The 20,260-nt window shown below is 40.8% G+C and overlaps 1 protein-coding gene across 1 annotated transcript in view; it reads right to left on the minus strand.

Moving 5' to 3' along the window:
• Nucleotides 1–13,221: 13,221 nt before the first annotated feature.
• Nucleotides 13,222–20,260, minus strand: part of LOC147883100 (uncharacterized) — a 35,913-nt gene continuing 28,874 nt past the window's right edge. The window contains exon 4 of the mRNA XM_087399784.1: nucleotides 13,222–14,346. Within this exon, the coding sequence (XP_087255910.1) occupies nucleotides 14,093–14,346 (254 nt within the window). The 3' untranslated portion in view covers nucleotides 13,222–14,092. The remainder of the gene's footprint in view (nucleotides 14,347–20,260) is intronic.

A 20,260-nucleotide genomic window follows, 5' to 3' on the forward strand; every position in this document is an offset into this window, starting at 1 on the left:
ACGTATATAGGACGAAGACGCGAGAAGTCTCGAAGAAAACTTGGACACGCCATTGAACAATCTTTTCACGCTGCTTCTACCATCGCCGTTTCTCGCACGCCCTTGCCAGCTCTTTCTCAGTCTTCATCCGTTCGATTCACGTTTCCGTTGCGTGTCCACGTTGAGGGTGACATAATGGGTCTTCTCAAAATGCTCACTAGGGCCATTCAAGAACAAATGCCACATAGCACTATTTCCTTGCCTTCAATGCTTTGGAGTTGGTACAAACCTCGATGAGTAAGCCAATCAAATATGCCCAACTCTCACACCCAGAGCTCCTTGCAAGTACTTAGACGTCTGTTTGATTAACTCAAACCTCTATCAATGATGGTTATGACAGCAACTACGTATTTTTTTACTCGTGTGCACAATCCCCAAGGGTAGATAACTTTTTTCTAAATTTCATTCCAAGGGTCCGTAATGCCAATTGCAATCAAACTAAATGCAATTGGTTTAATTGGCCTCCTAATTGTCTATGGAAAGTTGGAATTTTTTTTGGCTAATCAGGGTCAAAGTTTGTATTTGGTCAACATCACTTATTTGAAATTGAAAGTTAACCGTTAACAATCATAAGTTGCTAAGGGGCATCTCTCTGCAATTTGGTTATAGTGTTAATAGTTCTCTAGGATGATAATTTTGGACATGTTCCTATGGTGAACTAATTCTCTAAAGCTTTACATGCATGTACTATTGAATTGTTATCTTCGATGATCAGAATCATGAAATCTTTGACATTAAAGTTGACAATATTAAATGCAAATGTGCTTTTTCATCCCATCCATTTTGTTCTTTTATAAGTTCCCAATGTTATTAGTGTTTTTCAAGGTCGTGCTAGAGCTTTTAGTCTCTATTCATGCTTTATAATAATATTCCACTACTTTTTCATTTGGAGTATGTTCACAAGTTTCAACTTCCAATTTTCGTAATTGTTATAATCCAATTTACTATTCTACATTTTACAAGAAACATGCCGCCTTTTATTATATGTACAAAAAAGGAAAAGAAATACAAAAATGTGGCTGTCAAAAATGGGGTAGATGGCCTATGCCACAAAGGCCAAAAATTAAACCAACTCACATTAAGACCTCATAGAGCTCCAAAAACACTGCCCAATCAGAGCATCCCATCTACTTACAATTCTACCCAAGTCTGCAACAAAATCAAAGTATCTCTTCTAACTTACAAAAAAATTCTTTGTTAAAAATTATCAGAGCACTCTCCCTATAAGCCACCCACAAGCCTTTTTTAAAGACAATTTCCTTTCTGAGTGTCGCACATCCGCTTTTATATACTACCAACATATAGCCTCTATCAATGGGAGATCTTGAGTGTCCCCCAACACTACAAGTCTCCAATTAGATTGCAATGTGAATCTACCCATTAACCCTGTCTACCTTACAGCCCTGGTAGCCTTAAGCCAAGTTCTCCTCGAGCCATGACACCCCCACATCAAATGCATGATGTCTTCATCCCACCTCCCACACAATGGACACTATGGAGTCGTTTGGGACCATTTGATCATACATCCCATCAGCAACAACCACTTGTGTAGGACACTTCCATGCTAGGAAGCTTGCCTTCCTCGGAATACAACCCTTCCACAAAGTGTTAATGATTGCCTTCCACCATTTCTGTGACCTCATATTCCACTTCCTATTCAAATATGGAATTAAGGTACGATTGGAAGTAAGGCTATGGCAGATAGAGTTGGCTATAACCCGGGGCAACCCTACAGAGCCCAACTTCCATTGATTCACTTGCCAACCTCCTGATGCAATGCAATTGGTTAGCTACCCATTCGGCACATTCTATAGTATCTCATTCACTAGGTGAGATTCTCTGTCTAACAAGGCATAACTGTCCCTCAAAGCCCCTAAGGTTCTCACCACCAAACTTGGATCCCACAAGTGAAACCAACTTCTAATACCCTTTTTGTGAAGAGATCTTGCTTCTTGCAAATCAATCCAAGCCAGAGCTTTCCCCTGGTACATTACTACCCAAGACCACTAGAGCCCCTCCAATAGGTTAGCATCCCCTCTTAGGACTGATCACCCCTTCCACTTCATTAAAGGCCTGCAAGGTTTCCATGTGTCCACAAGGCCTGCAGTTAAGTATGAGCTAAAATTTACTATTATTGTCCAAAAAGATGATTTCATCATGTGATTTTGCCATATTGTTGTAAATATCAAACATGTCTTTATGAGAAGAAATGCCTTTCAAAATTCTTGACAATGAGTTGAGAATCGACAGTGACAAGGTTATTCTAGGACCATGTATTTGTATGTTGAAGAACGATAGAGTTTGTGTGTTACACTAAACCCTTTTTAAAGATGACTTGGTGCTGCTTTAAGAATGATTGCTTTTGGACTTAGAGAGGCTTGAAGAAAACTTGGAAATTGGAGAGGGTTCGAACATAATGACCATGTGGTCATGAAATATATAGAATGTGTATTGGTATAGAAGCTCAAAATATATTTCAATCCACCATTAATCTCTAGATGGAGCTTTTTTCTTCCATAGCCCACCCTTAATCACTACATGTACATCCTTTTCTTCTCTCAGTATTCTCTTGAACCATGAAGTAGAAACTTTAAACCTTTCTTTATAGCTTTAAAACAAGAAGATGATCATCAACAAAAGATAGGCAAGCTACTCATAATCATAGCTCCAATTCAATCTTGTTCTTGATGTAAGGATACCATTCAAATGACTCCCTCATTCAGTGAGCTTCCAGAATCATCCTCACTAGACTATAACTCGGAGCTGAATTGTAGATTGAAATATCTAGGACTCACCATCCAACATTTGCTCGGGTCAATGTTTGCTTGGGTGTAGCCAATCCCAAAACTATTTTTGGGGCCATTTTGGGGCCGCGATGCAATGTGATCCTGGGTGAATATTTGAATTCTACGCAGACCCGCACTCTCGGTGAAAATTTTCCCGATGTCATGAAGGCGCACTGGCATAATAATGAGATGCAATCTATTTGTTTAGAACATCGCATAGCTTGACACATGGCATCTCTACATTGCTTCACGCAGCGCAATCTCTGGCCTATGCCACCCAATCACTTATCATCGTGCAACCTTTTGCTGCAGCTTTGCCACCTGTCATTGGGCACACACACATGCAGATCATTAAAATTTAAGGTTGGCTTGGAGAGACCACTGCGCTGGTTCTTGCCATAATAATTAGACACAATCTATCATTATGAACACCACCGCAGTGTAGTCTCTGGCTTGACCACCTTTCATCATGCAGTCTTTTGCTGTTCTTTGCCTGCAGCCCATGCAAATCATAGATTGGCTTGGAGAGACGTTTTTGGTGTAATAATGAGATGCAATCTATCATTTTGAGCATCGTCTCAGTGCAGTGTTTGGCCTGACCACCTATCATCACCGAGAATTCAAGGTTGTCTTGGAGGGACCACTGCACTGGTTCTTGGAGTTATAGCTCAGTTACCTATTTTTATGTATTACAGGAGGAGGTCTATGATGACCAGCACACTGGCAAACAGAAGGAGATCTATGAAACCACTGTGCTGGTTCTTGGAGTTATATATTTGTGTAACAAGGAAAATGTATTCCATTGTGCAACAAGCAAAATACAATTGAGAATATGGCCCTTAAGGGGTCCCCTTTAGGGGCAAGGGCCATATCAACATGCCATTTCTATCCAATGGCATCTTGGATATTGTACAATGCACATCAATATGGCCCTTGCCCCTAGAGGGGACCCCTCAAGGGCCATATCATCAATTGCATTTTTTGAAAGTTTAATTGTATTTTTCTAGATGTATCTCCATGCAACCACAATGGTGGGGTTGTTGGAGTTATTTTAGCGCTATTTTGGTCATAAACCAAGGAAATTGTAGTCCTTCTTTCTTGGTATTTTAGTCCTTGTTGCAGTAAATATAAATGAGGGCAAAAGTACAATTTATTGAGTGAAAATTGAGCAAAAGAGATTACAATGTACATCTACGTCCAATAATAGGTTATATAAAGATTATCAACTTATACCGAGAAAAAATTGAATAGAGGATCTCACATTTATAAAAACTTGACAATTGCTAAGAGCCTTAAAGGCCAAAAGATTACCAGGTAGCAGCCATAACCATTCAAATACAAATATAAAAGTTAACAACTGTGCATACTGAGAACCTTAATTTGAGCAAAAAGAGATTATATAAATGCCTTAGAGACCAAAACATTACATCCAGTGAGCCAAAAGATCATTGAGAGCCCAAAAGATTACATCTAGCCATTGTTGAGAGCCTGGTTTGAGCAAGAGGGAATTCGTACAACTCAGTTTTCCACCAGTCTAGCTTGTTGCATTAAAAATTTTTAGGGAGCCAAAGGAGGATACGATGGAGAGGCCAAAGACCATGCACATTGCCAAGACTCAAATTACAGCCCCCCCAGCAAGTTGAGAGTACTCTACTCTAAAAATATTGAGGCATTCGTTGACATCTAGGGGGAACCCATACATCACAACCATAAAGAGGCCCTCTATGAGCATGTTATCTAAGGTGATGACATTCAGATGTGTGGGGAATCACCTGTGGGAATGAAGGGTCTCCACTAGTGCTAGCATTTCTACTCCAGGTGAGTACAACGCAATCACCTTATATGAGAAGGTAAATATTATTGGGATCAAAGAGCATGGAGGGGGGGTGGTACTAGGCATGCTAAAGATGAGTGCGTGAGCAGTAGATGAGCAGGAGAGTAGATGTAGTGGAAGAGAGTTAGAGGAGGAAGCATGGAGCAAAGTAGAGCAGGGGCAAAAAAGAGCTAGAGGAGGGGTGTGGAGAAAAGTAGTAGAGCATGGGCGGATCAGAGCAACATAGTAAAATGCCAAATGCCACGGATCTTATATATATTATAAAGTTCGAGCCACCGTGGTGGCTGGAGCCTGGGGTTCCATCCATATTAATTGCAGGCCACAACGGTGGAATCCCCCAGACGGGCTGGTAATCATGAAGAAGATGCCAGGTGGTGCCACTCTAGTGGCTGGTAATTAAGGCTGGTAATTAACTACTACCAGCCTGGTGGAATGTTAGCCATGACAGACGTGGTTGATGAGAGCTACCACCATCGAGTAGTAATTCTCAGTCTAATCACTCATTACCATGCACTCTAGTTCTCTACTGAGCATGCGAGCCCAGTGACTGGTAATTTTTATTGCACTGGTAGTGATCATGCATGCTAAAGTGCGGTGGTGGGTGAGCGGTGGCACGGTGGAATTGTAGCCACAACAGACGTGGCTGATGATAGCCACCACCATTGGGTAGTAATTTCCACAAAAGCAAATCTTGAAGCCTAAGCACTTCTAATCCCTCATTACCATGATTTACTGCACTCGTAGTAATCATGCATGTAAGCCCGGTGGTGCTAATTGGAAGCGATGGCTGGTAATTTGAAGGAGGGGCAACTAGTCTATCAAGGTCAAAAGATTACCATCAATGAAAGGATGATTGAAAATGCTCTAGGAATTTTAGGAGGCAGTTTGCAAGCACACTTTTTCGAGAAGCAGTGGAAGAGATAGGATATTCTAGATGCATACCCCAATGCTCAGATTAGTAAAGATGGTGGAGTCAAGATTTTGAGCTTGCCAACAGACCTCCAAGATGTGCTAAAGAAGAGCATTCACTTCTTTCCTAACATGAGAGGAAACTGCAAGTTCTGGTAGGTTCAAGCAGTAGTAGAGCAATTGAAAGGATGTGATGTATCTTTCTCAAGGGCGATCTCCAAGAGCGTGTTAACCAACCTAAAGGATTGCATGGATGGCAAATCCCAATTGTCATCTCAGTCTACTGGAGTTGCAATATGCACTTGATGGCATCTACCCTGAAAGGGTTTTTTGAGCAATACAAGAAGCAGATGTTTCAGAAGGTGACTTTTCTACAAGAGAAAGCCACCGATGCAACAAAGGTAGTGCAACTTGAGAAAAGTCTTAGGGAAGGTGCAGTAGCCAAGGTAGAGGAGGCACAAGCGAGGTCCTTGCAGGCATAAGAGCAATCTGAGATCGCTACAAAATTGGTCATGGAAAGGCATAGAAGAGAAGAAGCAGAGAAGCACATGAAGGAGCTCTGAGATAGGCTCGAAGAAGTGAGAAATGAAAGGGACATGGTGGACAAGGAGCTAGAAAAGATGTGAAAGGATCTTAAAGATCAGAGAGCCAAAAAGGAGGGTCTTTACAAATAGCTCTGCAACCTGCAGAATGCATTGAACGATGATGGAGGAGATGAAAAGGAAGAATGTAGAAAATAGAAAGGTGATGCAAGAACTGCGAGAGAGCTTTAAGGCCAGGAAGGATGGAGCAGAGAGTAGCCGGGTGGAGAAGACAACGAGGTATCTCCCCAAGCCAGGAAGGATGTAGAGAGCAGCCATGGTGGAGCAAGTTCCAGCCACCATGGTGGAGCAAGTTCCAACCATTGCGGTGGAGCAATTTGCAGCAGCCACAGTGAGGGTTGTTTTTTCAAAACACTATTGGAAGTCCAAAGAGCAAGCTACAAGACCCTACAAGAAGATCAAGATAGATATTTGCACGAGCTTGCCGTGGCTTTTTACAGTTATGAAAAGTAGTCGATCCATTCCATGCATAAGGAGGGCATGGAAGCTACCACAAGTGATGAGTACATGACCTACTACAATGATCATCGAGGATTTGGAAGAATGAATTCAAAAATGTGAAGATACCAAAGTGATAAACTGGTGTATGCTCCACATGGACAAATTTGAAGGATCAAAGGGCAAGATAGAGGTGCATATAATGTTGTAATATTCTATTGTATGCAATGTCTTAAGTTATTTATTGAAATTGCAAAATAATCAATTGCAGAGTTGTAAAAATATTAAGAAATGCAAGCTTTAGCAAGGAAGAAGCTATCAAATCATCACAAGAAGAGCTACCAAGAGCCTAAGAAGAACCTCACCATCATCATTGGTGGGATGGATCAAAAGGAGACCAATCCTCACTTCAAACAAACACCCAAGGATTTTTATGACACCAAAGGTAATAAATGGTCCTAAAATCATAGCTTCAATTTTAAACGATGTATTAAGGAAGCACGTACAACCTCTTCCCTAAGCTATTTATGTTCAACTTCATAACCCATCAAGAGAGAATAAGAATCAAGTTGTGTTAGTGTATCTTTGCCCCAGCTTTGCATGCTAGTAGAGAAAGGTATAATTAATACAGTAAATTTAGGATTCCTTCTCATAGGTCACATACAAGGCCAAATTGATCAATTGTTTAGTCAAGTTGAGAAGGAAAGAAGCATGGTAGCAATGATTTTCATTTTACATGATGCATGTGTGCCAAAACCAATAATTTCATACAGGAAAACAACAATTGATTTTAAATTATTTATGTATGGGAAGCATGAGAAACAAATTGATGTATTGAGAATCTAAATGAGCTACGCATTTTAAGACCAATTTTGGATTAAGAAAGATAAGACGGACATGACATTGTTATGGTAAAATTTATGTTGCACATCACCACCTTGTTTTCTAATGGAAGTATTAAATTCCTTGAAATTATTTTCTAAATGTGATTTGTATTTTACACCATAACCATAGACTTCAAAATTAGTGAAGGATTTGCAATGAGTCATGAAGGAGAAAGAGATGCAAACCCTAGAAGTTCAATGAATGAGGTTAGAGATAGCATGCTCCAAAATATCTCAAAGATGTGGAGTGGATATTGTGGAATCCATTCTTTGCATCTAAAACTTTCATCATTGAGCACCTAAATGAGCCCCAAGACATATCTGATTTTAGTTGGTGGCAATGCATTGAAAAAATTTTGTAGATGTACTTGTAAAAGTTTCTTCAAGAACCCAATTGCATGCATTGCCAAAGAAAAACTACCTTGGGGAGGAGAGAGAAATGTACAATGGAGCGAGGAGGTCTAAAACAAGAAGGGAAAGGGTTATTGAAATGTGGATTGGTGGCATTAAGGACTCAATAGTTGGTACTATGGTCATTGTGTTAGCAACAAATGACTATAGTAGCTTTCCTTTCTAGATTGCTTAATTTGTGAAAGTTGAAAGAAAGGGCCAAAGACTAAGCTAATATTGGTGCATTGATTTTCCACCATTGGTTTTGCACAGATGCTTTCAAGGATTGATATAATCCAGAGATGGTGGTAACAAGGAGGCATTGAAGAGGTTAGTGGGATAAAAGAGGTGCATCATGGCAAGGAGTGAGAACACATGAGATATAGAAATGAGTGTTCTATTGATTGTGAGAGAGGTGACTCTCTCTTATAGAGGGTGGCCTAGATCATAGGCACCTTCCCTACATCAGTGGTGGCAATCAGCCCCTACATCAGTGGGACTGGCCTAAATCAAAGGAACCTCCCATGTAGGGGCCTTTGGCTTACATCATCACTTAGGTCACACACTAGACACATCATAGCACTAGATGTGCCTCTACAACACACACACAAACACACACACACACACACACACACACACACACATGTGACTCCCCTCGATGCACACATGCACCATAGAGCAAGCCCTTGACCATAGTTATCCCAACATAACCCCTTTCAAGGGCTTGCCTCTTGCCATGTCAAGGATACATCTAGTCTCATAGTTTCTCATGCCATCTCATGGTGGTCACACATGGCCATCTCATGGTGGTCAAGGATAAATCTATGTCTAGGATCTCATGCTTGCAAAGGTGCCCAAGGGTCAAGGTTTACAAAAATGGGATAGACCAAACACATATCACATGGCCTACATCATATGGTGACCAAAAGTGATTTACAAAAGACAAAACATACGACATTCTTTTCGGAGTACTACTCCAAGCAAAGAACCTCAAAATTTGACCAAGTGATGATAAACAAAAAATCAAAAGACAAAGTGCTCAAAAGGCATAGTCCTTGTCTTCTACCACAAAGTTTGATTCTTCATTTGTTGATGGAGTCTTTCCTTCACCAAGATTTTCTTTGTTGTTGATGCAGCTCTTCTTCACATGAAATGCTTCATTCTCTTGGGAGTTATTCCTCTCCTCTTCTTGGGCTTGTCTCTTGGAGAGCAGCTGTAGAGAAAACCTTTTTAGATGGCAATACTTCATGGTATGATTGGGTTCTCCACAGAAGGCACATATCTTTTTCTTGGTGTTCACCTTGATGAAATATTCACCATTATAGGACTTTACTCTCACTCTAGGCTTCTTTTGGAATGCTTTCCTCTAAGATACATAATCAATGTTAGAGGAACAATATGATGAAGGCATATTGGGAAGGTCTTACCACTAATGTGGAAGTGTCTAGTTCCTTACAAATAAGTCTCCTTCTCCACAAGTATAATTGGTTGGAGAGATAGTTAGATACCTCAAACTCTTAGCATAAATGAAATACAATGTCTATTGCTTCAAAAAATAGCATTCAAGCATATTCAAAACATAAATGCATTATGAGCATTTACCAAAACTATCAAACTGCAGGACAGTGCTCCAAAGATAAGACTGAAAAATGCCTCATATCACTTCCAATGGTCAAACATCCAAAAGACCAAAGATAACTGACATAATAATGAAACTTTCTAGCACTTAACCATATTCAATGGTTCATCTTAGAAGCAGATATCACTTTTACCCCCAAATTGAGCGGTCTGAAATTGGAGGGTGCAATTGAAGCTGAAGAGAAAAGCTTTGAGAGGGATTTTAAAGGCACATGGAAGCTCTTACTGAGGACTACTTCCAGGAGAGAGGAATGGCAAAATTGCACGTTGTGTCACCATGGAAAGATGCACCTATTCGAGTGGTTTTTTGCTCTATTCTCAGCATTCTGTGGACCATTGTCCACCAAAATTCATCAGCACCTTCCCAAGAGTGCCACCCAGCACGCTCTCAGAGGAATCAATGACATATGGCTCCAGCAGGCTGAATTGCGCAAAATCTTGTCGAGCAATCTGAGTGTCGGCACGGGCAGCATAAGCCTAATTGCACAGATCCCAACGGCGAAGACATGTGCCTTAACTAGATAAAGCTACAACATGAAGCGTTCTAAAAGTTAACGGTCAGATGTTGAGATATAGCACCTTGAGTGGTCAGGCCATAAGAGAGCTCAAGCAAAATGAAGGTGATGAAGAAGATGAAATCTTGGGCTCTAGGTGACTCTAGGAGCTAGGTAGGATCAACCTTGCTCTGATACCAAATGAAGAGGTTAGTGGGATAAAAGAGGTGCATCATGGCAAGGAGTGAGAACACATGAGATATAGAAATGACTGTTCTATTGATTGTGTAGAAATGGGAAGAGGGTGGCCTAGATCATAGGCACCTTCCCTACATCAGTGGCAATCAACCCCTACATCAATGGGACTGGCCTAAATCAAAGGAACCTCCCATGTGGGGGCGTTTGGCTTACATCATCACTTAGGTCACACACTAGACACATCATAGTACTAGATGTGCGTCTACAACACACACACACACACACATGTGACTCCCCTAGATGCACGCATGCACCATAGAGCAAGCCCTTAACCATAGTTATCCCAACAGGCATGACAAGGGAAGGGGGGGGAATAAAGAATTGTTCAAATTTCAATACAATAGAGCTAGAAGAGGTAGATATTCATTTGTATTTAACAGAAGCAGGGAAATTGCCAAAGACCAAGACATAATACACCAGAAGATTCTAAAGATATTGATTGGATGCAATGCATTGCAATCTAAAAGCTAAAGCTGAGACACATAATGCAAGAAAGAGGGCAGTAGCTCAACTTTCGCAGGTTTAGTCAAACAATGTTCTAGTGGATAGCTTGAGGTAGGAAGGCTCTACAACTTCTACCACACAAAGCTTTATCTCTAGTGCATTTGTTGCTACCTAAGCCAGCAAAAGCAAGCAGTCACGGTATCCAATTGTCCAACATGGCAACAACGGGTTGATCAATAGTTTAGCTTTCAATTGACGGCATCTAATTGTCCAACATGGCAACAATGGGTTGATTAATAGATTGATTGAGATGGCTTCAAACCACATTAGGAAAAAAGGGAGCTCATTTTGGGACCCTGTAAGAAATTCACTATTTTCTCTTTTCTCTCTACAAAAGCAAGAAAATATGGATACTTGCGTGAGAAATGTCAGTGTGAAAAGGAATAAATATATTCTTTCACATGCTTTACATTCAATGTTCATATAAGAGCAATACTTTTCTGTGCAGAATTTGGTGATTCTGACACCGCAGACGCGTCCGGAACGGCCCAAAACCCCAAAAACAGCATTGGAAACGCTGGAATCGGACATCCGGAGGCCCGGAAACGGCCAAAAAAGGCCGAAAAGTGAGATTTGCAGCAAAACGCGATCTGGCACCTTTGGAAATCCGATTCCAGCGTTTCCAGTGCCGTTTTTGGGATTTTGGGCCGTTCCGAACGCGTCTGCGGTATCAAAATCATCAAATTCTGCACAAAAAATAAAATTTTAAAAGATTCAAATTAGATCACCTCATTAATGTGACATGCTTCTACGAACATATAGTACTATTTCTTTTTCTTATTTTCATCTTCTTTTGTTGAATTTTCAACGTTACGTTGGCTCACTCCTGATTGATTGAGAGCCTATTTTCTCTCTCTTCTAAAAGGCCCCAAAATGAGCTCCCTTTTTTCCTAATGTTGTGCTAGGTGATCAACGTGGTCCCCCATTTTTTGTTTCCAAAGTGTAGTTAATCAATCACATTTCTTTTGATTGATGTGAATTCTAATCAACAAATGTGCCTTTTTTATTAATCAATTGATATAGCATCTAATCGTTCAATGTGGCATTTGATGGATCGATGCCATTTTTGGGTTCTTTTGCAATGGACAAATATGGCCTTGTAGACTACTAGTATCCTTGCCTTGAACAATCAAGGCAACTTGTATCAAAGGAGGTGTTCCCCAATGCTATGATTTTTTAGCATCACAACCTAGCTAAATAGCTCTCTTTTCCTCATCATCACTTAGCCATCTATCGTAGAGACATTATCTAGAGGTCTCTATCCATTTTCCCATTTGTTTGCAATTATACATGCAAAAGATATCCATTTTTTGTTGCAAGACACATCCTCTATTGCTTTCCATTTCCTTGAGACACCTCCCCAACAACCTTCTAATTATCCCTATCATCCAAAGCCAAATCATGGATGGATCTAGCTATACTGAGAACTCTCCCATGTGAAACATTGATTTCAACACCAATTGCCCTTTATCCATGCATCCTTCAATGTACATCTCTTGCCTTACAAATGATTTAATGAGAGGTTTTAAAAAAAACATCTATCAATAATGTCTACTAGCTCCATCTCATCAAATACTCCATCACTACATATGTAAGTTCCTTCTCCAGCTGTTAGCACCTACTCGGGAATTAACTTAGGCAACAAATCTGAATCTTGCAAGGACAAACCGCAAAACGACGGGTCTCTCTTGCCAACACCCTTGCGGACAGCTGCTCTTATATCCATTCTTGGCCACTGCTCTTATACCCATTCTTGTTTTTTCCCCCAAAAAAAGGGTACTTTCGAAAGCATGTGCATCAACCCGTACTTTGTGCAGCTGCATATTTTTTGTACCCTTTCCTTGTAAAACCACCCATTGGTTTGCAATGCAATATTGATCCTCTTTTTCTACCCATGCACATGACCATATTGATTTCATAGATCATGGAAACCTTAGCATAGTCTTACGGCATTCAAATAGCAAACTTAGTGTACATATCTTATTCTAAAAAAACGTTCCAATATAGATACATGAAAGCAAACATGGAACTCCACATTATCTCAAGTAAGCTTACAAAAGGAAGATAGTAAAAACAGAGAGCTTGAAGATGATCTGGGCAGTACATTTTCTTTTTTAAGAAAATGTGTGAAAATCTAGAATCAGCACACTGTAATCTTTAAGGATGTGGAAGTAAAAGCACAAGACTTGCCTTAACAACTGTTCAACTTGTTTGCTGCTTAATTTCTCCTTTCGAGCTTAGAAACTTCCAGCACACTTAATTAAGGGTCTTCATTGCTCAGGAGGACTGCATTGCTTACATACAAACGTCGAAAAACATCCAGTTGCAAAATAGCTATAACAACAAGCATTGACATTTTTATTTAGGATCCTTGGCTCCGATGCTCCTTTAGATCCAGCCATGATTTACAGGGCACCCATTCCAAACACACATCTGCAAATAAACTCAATGCCACAAAGCCACATCTTTTCCCTCTTCCATCCAACAGAATTCACACTCGAGTCCATCAAACTAGGGCCATCAGAGAATTTCACTACCCAGTTGAACTGCATATAAACATTTGCACATCTATTGCTCTTCTTTGGTCTAACACGAGAAAACCAACACCATCCTCGAGAAATGAATTAATCAACAACCAAAGAAATGAGTGTGTGTGAAATCTTTGCAATTGTGCTTGCCCCATCATTTGCAAACTTGCTTTGTAACCCTGGACTCTTGGAAACATTGTTTGCACAGTTGCCCACATCATCTGCACAGTTGCCTTGAAGCCTTGAACCCTTGGAAACAATAATATGGGGGCTGCAGGAAACATAAGGATTAAACCCGAAAAAATCCCAAAATAATGCATAAGCCTCCCAGATGCTCCTGTAACATACAAGAAAGTCTACTCAACATGCACGCTAGGTTTGACATGATAAATACATCCCCAGAAGCTGCTGTTAAAACCCCAAAATAAAGCATTGACTTGTGAGATGTTCCTTTATGGCACAAGGTTTACTCAAAATGCAGATGAAAAGATTCATTCGATCCTGGAGAAGCTACCCCCAAACAATAAAAGAGGGCAGCATATAACAAACCACTGGAGCTTGCCAAATGGTCTACTCAAGCTGCTTTGCTTACAACTGACATCTGGGAGAAGCTATGCACAAACCATAGCAAGGGCACTGCGAGATTTAACCATTTAGACATGGAGCTTGCCACTCTAAGATACTAGGACATCAAAGCAGGCAACCCATCACACATGCCTTCCTTGATATCCGAAGTTGCTGTGATTGAGGGCACAGATCACATTAAAATGCAGCAAAAAGTTTTTTGATCACTTCTTCCCACCAAAAAGAGTCTTTATGTTCCACCCATCTGCCTTTGTTGTATCAGCACCAGTAACCTTTGCCAATATCTTCTCAAAATTCCAATTGCCACTGTCAGGCTCCTCAGCTTTCTCATTTTCTACACCTGATTGCTCCAAAGCTTTTGACTCTTTAATAACCTTGGGTTTTGGCTTCATGTACTCTTCACCACCTCTACCTCCCTGACCAGTTGCATCGTCAAGTCCTCCCTCGCCTTTCGGCCCTGCACCCACTTAAGTATCAGAATCTCTCTCTCTCTCTCTCTCTCTCTCTTACATTTATCAATGCGTCTACCTTTGTCCATACTTTAGCTCTAAAAGTTGCTACTTGAGGATGAGAAGCCTTATTGCTCATGTATTCACACAATGCTTTCCAGTATTCCCAACCCAAGCTGCTTTGAGACAATGTATGTTTGTCTTTGTCGAGATTGTGGTTAGAGATTCCTGGTTAGATAGGAATCTCTTTCCCTTCGCTCCACCCATGGACACTTTGACAAGAAGATTCTGTGTCGCCCCAGACTTGTCCTCCTTATGTTTGACATGTCCTCCATGGAATCCCATCTTTAAGAAAAGTAAAGTTATGTTTACGAATATATGCAGAAGGCCAAAAGCCTATGAGCCCAAGTCAGCATTACACATAAGAAAAAACACCCCTGATACAACACACCCATAAGAATCTAATGTCGAAACTGAAACTGAAAGTAGTAGCAAGAATACACACCATGTGTAGGGAGTTGTTTCTGTCATGTCATCTATGAGAGAGAGAGAGAGAGAGAGAGACGCACACACAAACGACTATTATGTTATTCAACAGCAAAACTTCCCTGCATTTAATGTCAATAAACCTAGCATTCATGACCCACGAGGTTGACATCTTCCTGTCTTCATAGCCCCCTCAGTCATGGTAAATCATAGGAACCTCCAACTAAAAAGGAAATCATAGGCACATTTTCCAAAGCATTCTAGCCTGTGAGAAACTTCATATCAGTGAAGAGTCTACAGAAGTAGGGCACAAATAACAGACTGGTTTCACGAGAAAGTTCTTCCAAAAGTGTGGAAATCTCAAGACATATCTCTAGCTGAGAGCTCGCAACTCATGCTTATACCAACAATAATGACCTTGCATCAACCACCAATACTTCACCACAAGTCATCTAATGCAGAAGAAAACTGCCAAGATAGTACACTATAAGCAAATGGAAGAGAGCTTGCAAGGAGGCAAGGTACTGGTGCAGAAATTCGTCAGGTTCAGAATGACAGAGAATGAATGAGAGTAGTACAAAAGGGTGTCAACATGACCAAATCCTAACTTAACCATTAACAAGGGTTGAGAGCGAGCACACACCTACTAACTCAACCACTAATAGAGCTCAAGGGGGGAACCCTTAGATAAGCGAAGAAATGCCCCCAATCTTCTAACCTTATTAACACTGACACTATTTTACTATTTCCAACATAAACCCCCTTTAGTGACAGTGTCAAAATGTACAAAGATATCTCCCCTGTAGAGACAATGTACAGAGATTTCCAACATATCCCCCCCTGTTGTGACAATGTCAAAATGTACAAAGATGTAGGAAAGTTTCAAACTCTTCTCTGGGTAGTGCCGTAATGAAAAGATCTGCAACATTCTGATGTGTTGGATAGTAGACCAAACTGATCTCCCCTGCATGAAGCTTTTCTCTGACATAATGGTAATTATTTCTTTTTGTTTTGTACAGGCATGAAATCCATGCTACTGCAATAGCACTCTAACTGTCGGTGAGAATTGGAGTCGGTGTCTCCAACTTGCCAGAAGATCTGCAAGCACAACACATCCACCGTCGTAGTGAAAGCTGGCCTGTCCTCAGCTTCACATGATGAAGTAGCTACAATTAGACTGTTTCATACGCAACCAAGAAATGCATGAGTTTCCAAGAAAGAACAATTGTGACTGGTAGACTGCCAGGTATTAAAGTCTCCAGCCGGTAAGGATGTAGCTACAAGTCACACCCCTTTGGGACATAACAAACATAGGCCTAATGAAGCAAAAGTTTGTTCTAGATAGGGCCACTCCTCGTTGAGTAGATCCTTGGGATATGCTACATTTTCTATATAAAAAATGCTACCCATCTCTTGGATTTGCAGTAATTTGCTATAGACTTTATTATACAGAACTAAAATATAATATAGCATATAATTAGATTTTGCAAATGCTGGCATGTTCTTGTCGCCTCTTCCCAAAACTTGCACTTTGAGCCAATGTTGGAAACTATTTTCATTAACATAGACTATACTATAGACTCAGAGAGAGCAAAGCCTCTCTAATGTAGGTAGGAATCCTCCACGCTGTTCAAAATGTACCAAGATCACCACTTGTCTAGTCTCAGCACTCTTCGATGACAAATAAAATCTACGATTCAAGTGAAGGGAAAAGGGGTTTGAAAGATTCCTACACTTCCTTCTAAGACTTTTGACCGAACAAATCGCTGCACCACGAACCCGCCTGTATGGCTTGCATCCAATGCACATTCTCTCGGGCATCCTCATAACATCAAGTTCATTCATATCTAGTATACTACACTATCAAGCCATGGCGGAATATTGTGCTCATTCTGAACCTCTTGAACCAGCCCTTGTCCTACTAGAGAGAGGAGCGGACACCTTATTGCCCTGCAAAGTTTGTATGTTCACGACCCTGATCTAGAGCATCCAAAGCCTGTTGTGCAGATTGCAAATACTGATCCAAAGTCTGTTCTGCAAGCTGCAAATGTTGATCTTCTGTAACCCAAACCAAATAAAATTCGCAATTCAATTTGGCACCATGTGACAGTCACAATCAACACAAGACTCTTTTGAAGCAAATCGCGGCACCCGGAGCAGGGATACCTGGCTGGAAGTTCCGTACACTTCTCGAGATACGTGCGGGAGCTGTGGTAACTGAATCGCCAAATAAGATAGAGTGCTGGGAGAGAAGGGTAAGGAGCAAAACACAGCACTAGGGCCCAAAAATAAGAGCTGGACCCCCCCTCAAAGGTCTTTATTGCAATAAAATAATCTTTGTACAACTGGCTCTTGAAAGAGCATAGAACTGAGTACAATTCTGAATGAAACTGGGAGGCAAGAGGCCTTTCTTTTATAGACTAGGCCTAGCAAAAAGCGGTACAATTCTCAATGAATCTAGGAGGCCAGAGGCCTTTCTTTATAGACTAGGCCTAGCAAAAAGCTAGGGCCTGCTTTCTAAAAGCCACTTTTACAAAAAGCCAAGCTTTTAGTCTTTTTCCTTCTAAATCTAGTGCCCTGGAGCTTTTGGGTGCCTTTTAATTCTTGTGGGCCCTCTTTTAAAGAGGCGCCCCCCCCTTGTCCTTGCTTGATCCTTGTGGGACCTGCTTTTTGTGCTTTTCTCCCCAATCTTTGGGTCTTTGTTGCACTCTCTTGGGTCCTACACATTGCACAAACAAATTCCAACACTTTAACCCATTAGAGGTTAGCGACATGCATGCATTCCTAGTTCTTGGACTATTTCTAGTCCCTTGTGGGCGTGTCCCCATAGTTCTCTTTTTACCAATGCAAGGCAAAAGTAAAAACAATAAAACTTATTCCTGGTTAACCAACTTCACCATTCTTTGACTGAAAAAGATTACTCTTTATTTTCTTAGGAGAAGTCCCAAATGGTGACATCTTCTGCTCCATCCTGCTATCAACTGTCAGTGGGAGCAATCCTTCAAATACTTCTAGCAAGCCTGTGGGAAGCTGTCTTTCAAACTCAATCAAGGACTGATCTGGTTTCTCTGCAAAAACCGCATCTGTACTGACAAAAATTTTCCGAGGGTGAGGATTGTAGAGATGGTAATCCTTGCTAGCCAAATAAATGCACTTCATTGCTTTGTCATCAAGTTTGCCTCTCCTTGCTAAGGCACATGTGCATATGTTATGTAGCCAAACACGTAAGGTAATCAACCTCGGGTTTCCTACCATGCCAAGCCTCAAAAGGTGTGATCGTTTTCAAGGCTTTGGTCATGCATCTATTCAAAATTTGTGGCGCACACATAATGGCTTCCATGTAAAACTTATTACGCAGCTTTCTACCCTTGATCATGCATCTGACATCTCCATCGGCGATCTATTTTTCCTCTCAACCACACCATCTTGCTAAAGTTTGTATGGCATTGTACACTAGTGTGTAATGCCTTTTATATATATATCTTTGTAATGACTTTTACTTGCAAAACATGCTATATAAGCATTTTACATGTCCTCCCGCCCTCTATCTGTCCTCAGAGCCTGCACCTTTCACCATGTCTCGTTTTCAATCATGGTAGCAAAATGCTGAAAAAACATAAATGCCTCAGATTTGTCCTTCAAAGGATAGACCCATGTAAAATCTAAGTCATCAGTAGAGGTCACAAAGTACAGATTCTTTCCCAAGGATGGTGTCCTCGTGGGACCACACATCACTGTTATAAACTGCAACTTTCTGACAACTCTTGACTGATCCATCCCTTGGAAAGGCATTCATGGCATCTTTTCCCAAAATACATATTCACAAACATGTTTTTGAGGGGTCTCCAGTGTAGTCATATTCAACCATATTATGTTTTTGTAAAAGCTGCAAACTGCCATAGCTCACATGGCCAAGTCCGGCATGCCACAATTCTACATCTTTCATTGCAAATGTTCTTGTTGCCAACAAGAGTAGGCTGCAAATCAACAAACAAATGTTTCGCGGAAATAACGTGCTTGGATGCACCACTGTCAATATACCAAACTGCATCTGAAATATCACTTACACTTAGTGTACTGACCTCAAGATGGAGATCATAAGTACATACATGAAAGGACCACTCTTTAGCCACATAATTTCCTGAAGCACTATCCTTGTCAGCGCCTGAAGCATTAGAAACTGAAATTGAAATTCCAAATTCCTTCTTCTCTTTTTCCAATCTTTTCTTGCATTCATTGATATGAGGACCTCACTCTTTACAATAATGGCATCTTCCCGTCTTTTTTGCCTAAATCATCCTTTGCCCTCTTAGATTGGCTGACCTGGAGCATCCTTAGACTACATACCACCTTTAATCTTGCCATGACTCCTATATTGGATAGGAAGCACTTGATCACTGACTAGAGAAGAGAGGTTTTATCTTTCTCATATGTTCCTCTTGCAACAACAAACTCACAAGCTCCTCAATCTAAAGAGGCTAAGCGTTGCCTCTCAAAGACAAAGTGAGATAAATGTGGAAACTCAAGTAGCACTCTAGCAATGACTACCATGTCCTCGAGATCAAATCTTTTCCAGAGATAATAATCTCATCAAAGTTAAAGAGTTGTTAATCAAATGCCCTGACATACTATCATCCTCATATATATTCAAATTGTCAAGCTCCTTCTTGAGAAATGGAACCCTTGCCTCACTCTGAGCCTAATACATGGTCTGCAAGACATTCCATGCACGCAAAGAGGTCTTGCAAGACCTAATGCGTGGTATAATAAACCTCTTGATTGACAAAGAGATCAAAAGCAAGAGCCTGAGCATCACGGACATCCCATCTCCTTTAATCAATTACAACCGATGCACGTGCACAGTCATTCTCCACTTGTGTCCACTGAAAAGGTCTTTCCTTCTTGGAAAGTGCATGCATAGGGGCTGCAATTTCTACAAAGTGACGAATAAAATGACGGTAGTAGGAACACAAATCCAAGAAATTACGAGCCTCATGCAAATTCTTTGGTTGTGGCCAACTCTGTATTGCTTCCACTTTAGCTAGATCCATACGAACCCTATCCTTGGAAACAATATGCCACAAAAAATGAATCTCGGCCATAAAAAACTCACTCTTTTTGGGGTTTATGAACAACCTCTGCTTCCTGAGCTCAACGAACACAATCGCGAGATGCTCCCGATGCTCCTTCTCATCTTTCAAAAACACAATCATGTCATCAAAGAATGTACCCACGAAGGCTCTGTAGTCTTGAAAGATCATGTCCATCATGCGATTGAAGGTGGCAGGAGCATTAGTGAGTCCGAAAGGCATGACTAAAAACTCATTGAACCCAAAATAAGTCATGAACACCATCTTATGCACATCTTCTGGACGTATGCGAACCTGATATACCCACTCTTCAAATCAATGCGGCTGAAAACAGCTTCCCCTTCAA

The sequence above is a fragment of the Dipteris shenzhenensis genome, chromosome 28, assembly GCF_047967505.1.
Source record: "Dipteris shenzhenensis isolate YYH24624 ecotype China chromosome 28, Dip_SZ_1.0, whole genome shotgun sequence".
Lineage (NCBI taxonomy): Eukaryota > Viridiplantae > Streptophyta > Polypodiopsida > Gleicheniales > Dipteridaceae > Dipteris > Dipteris shenzhenensis.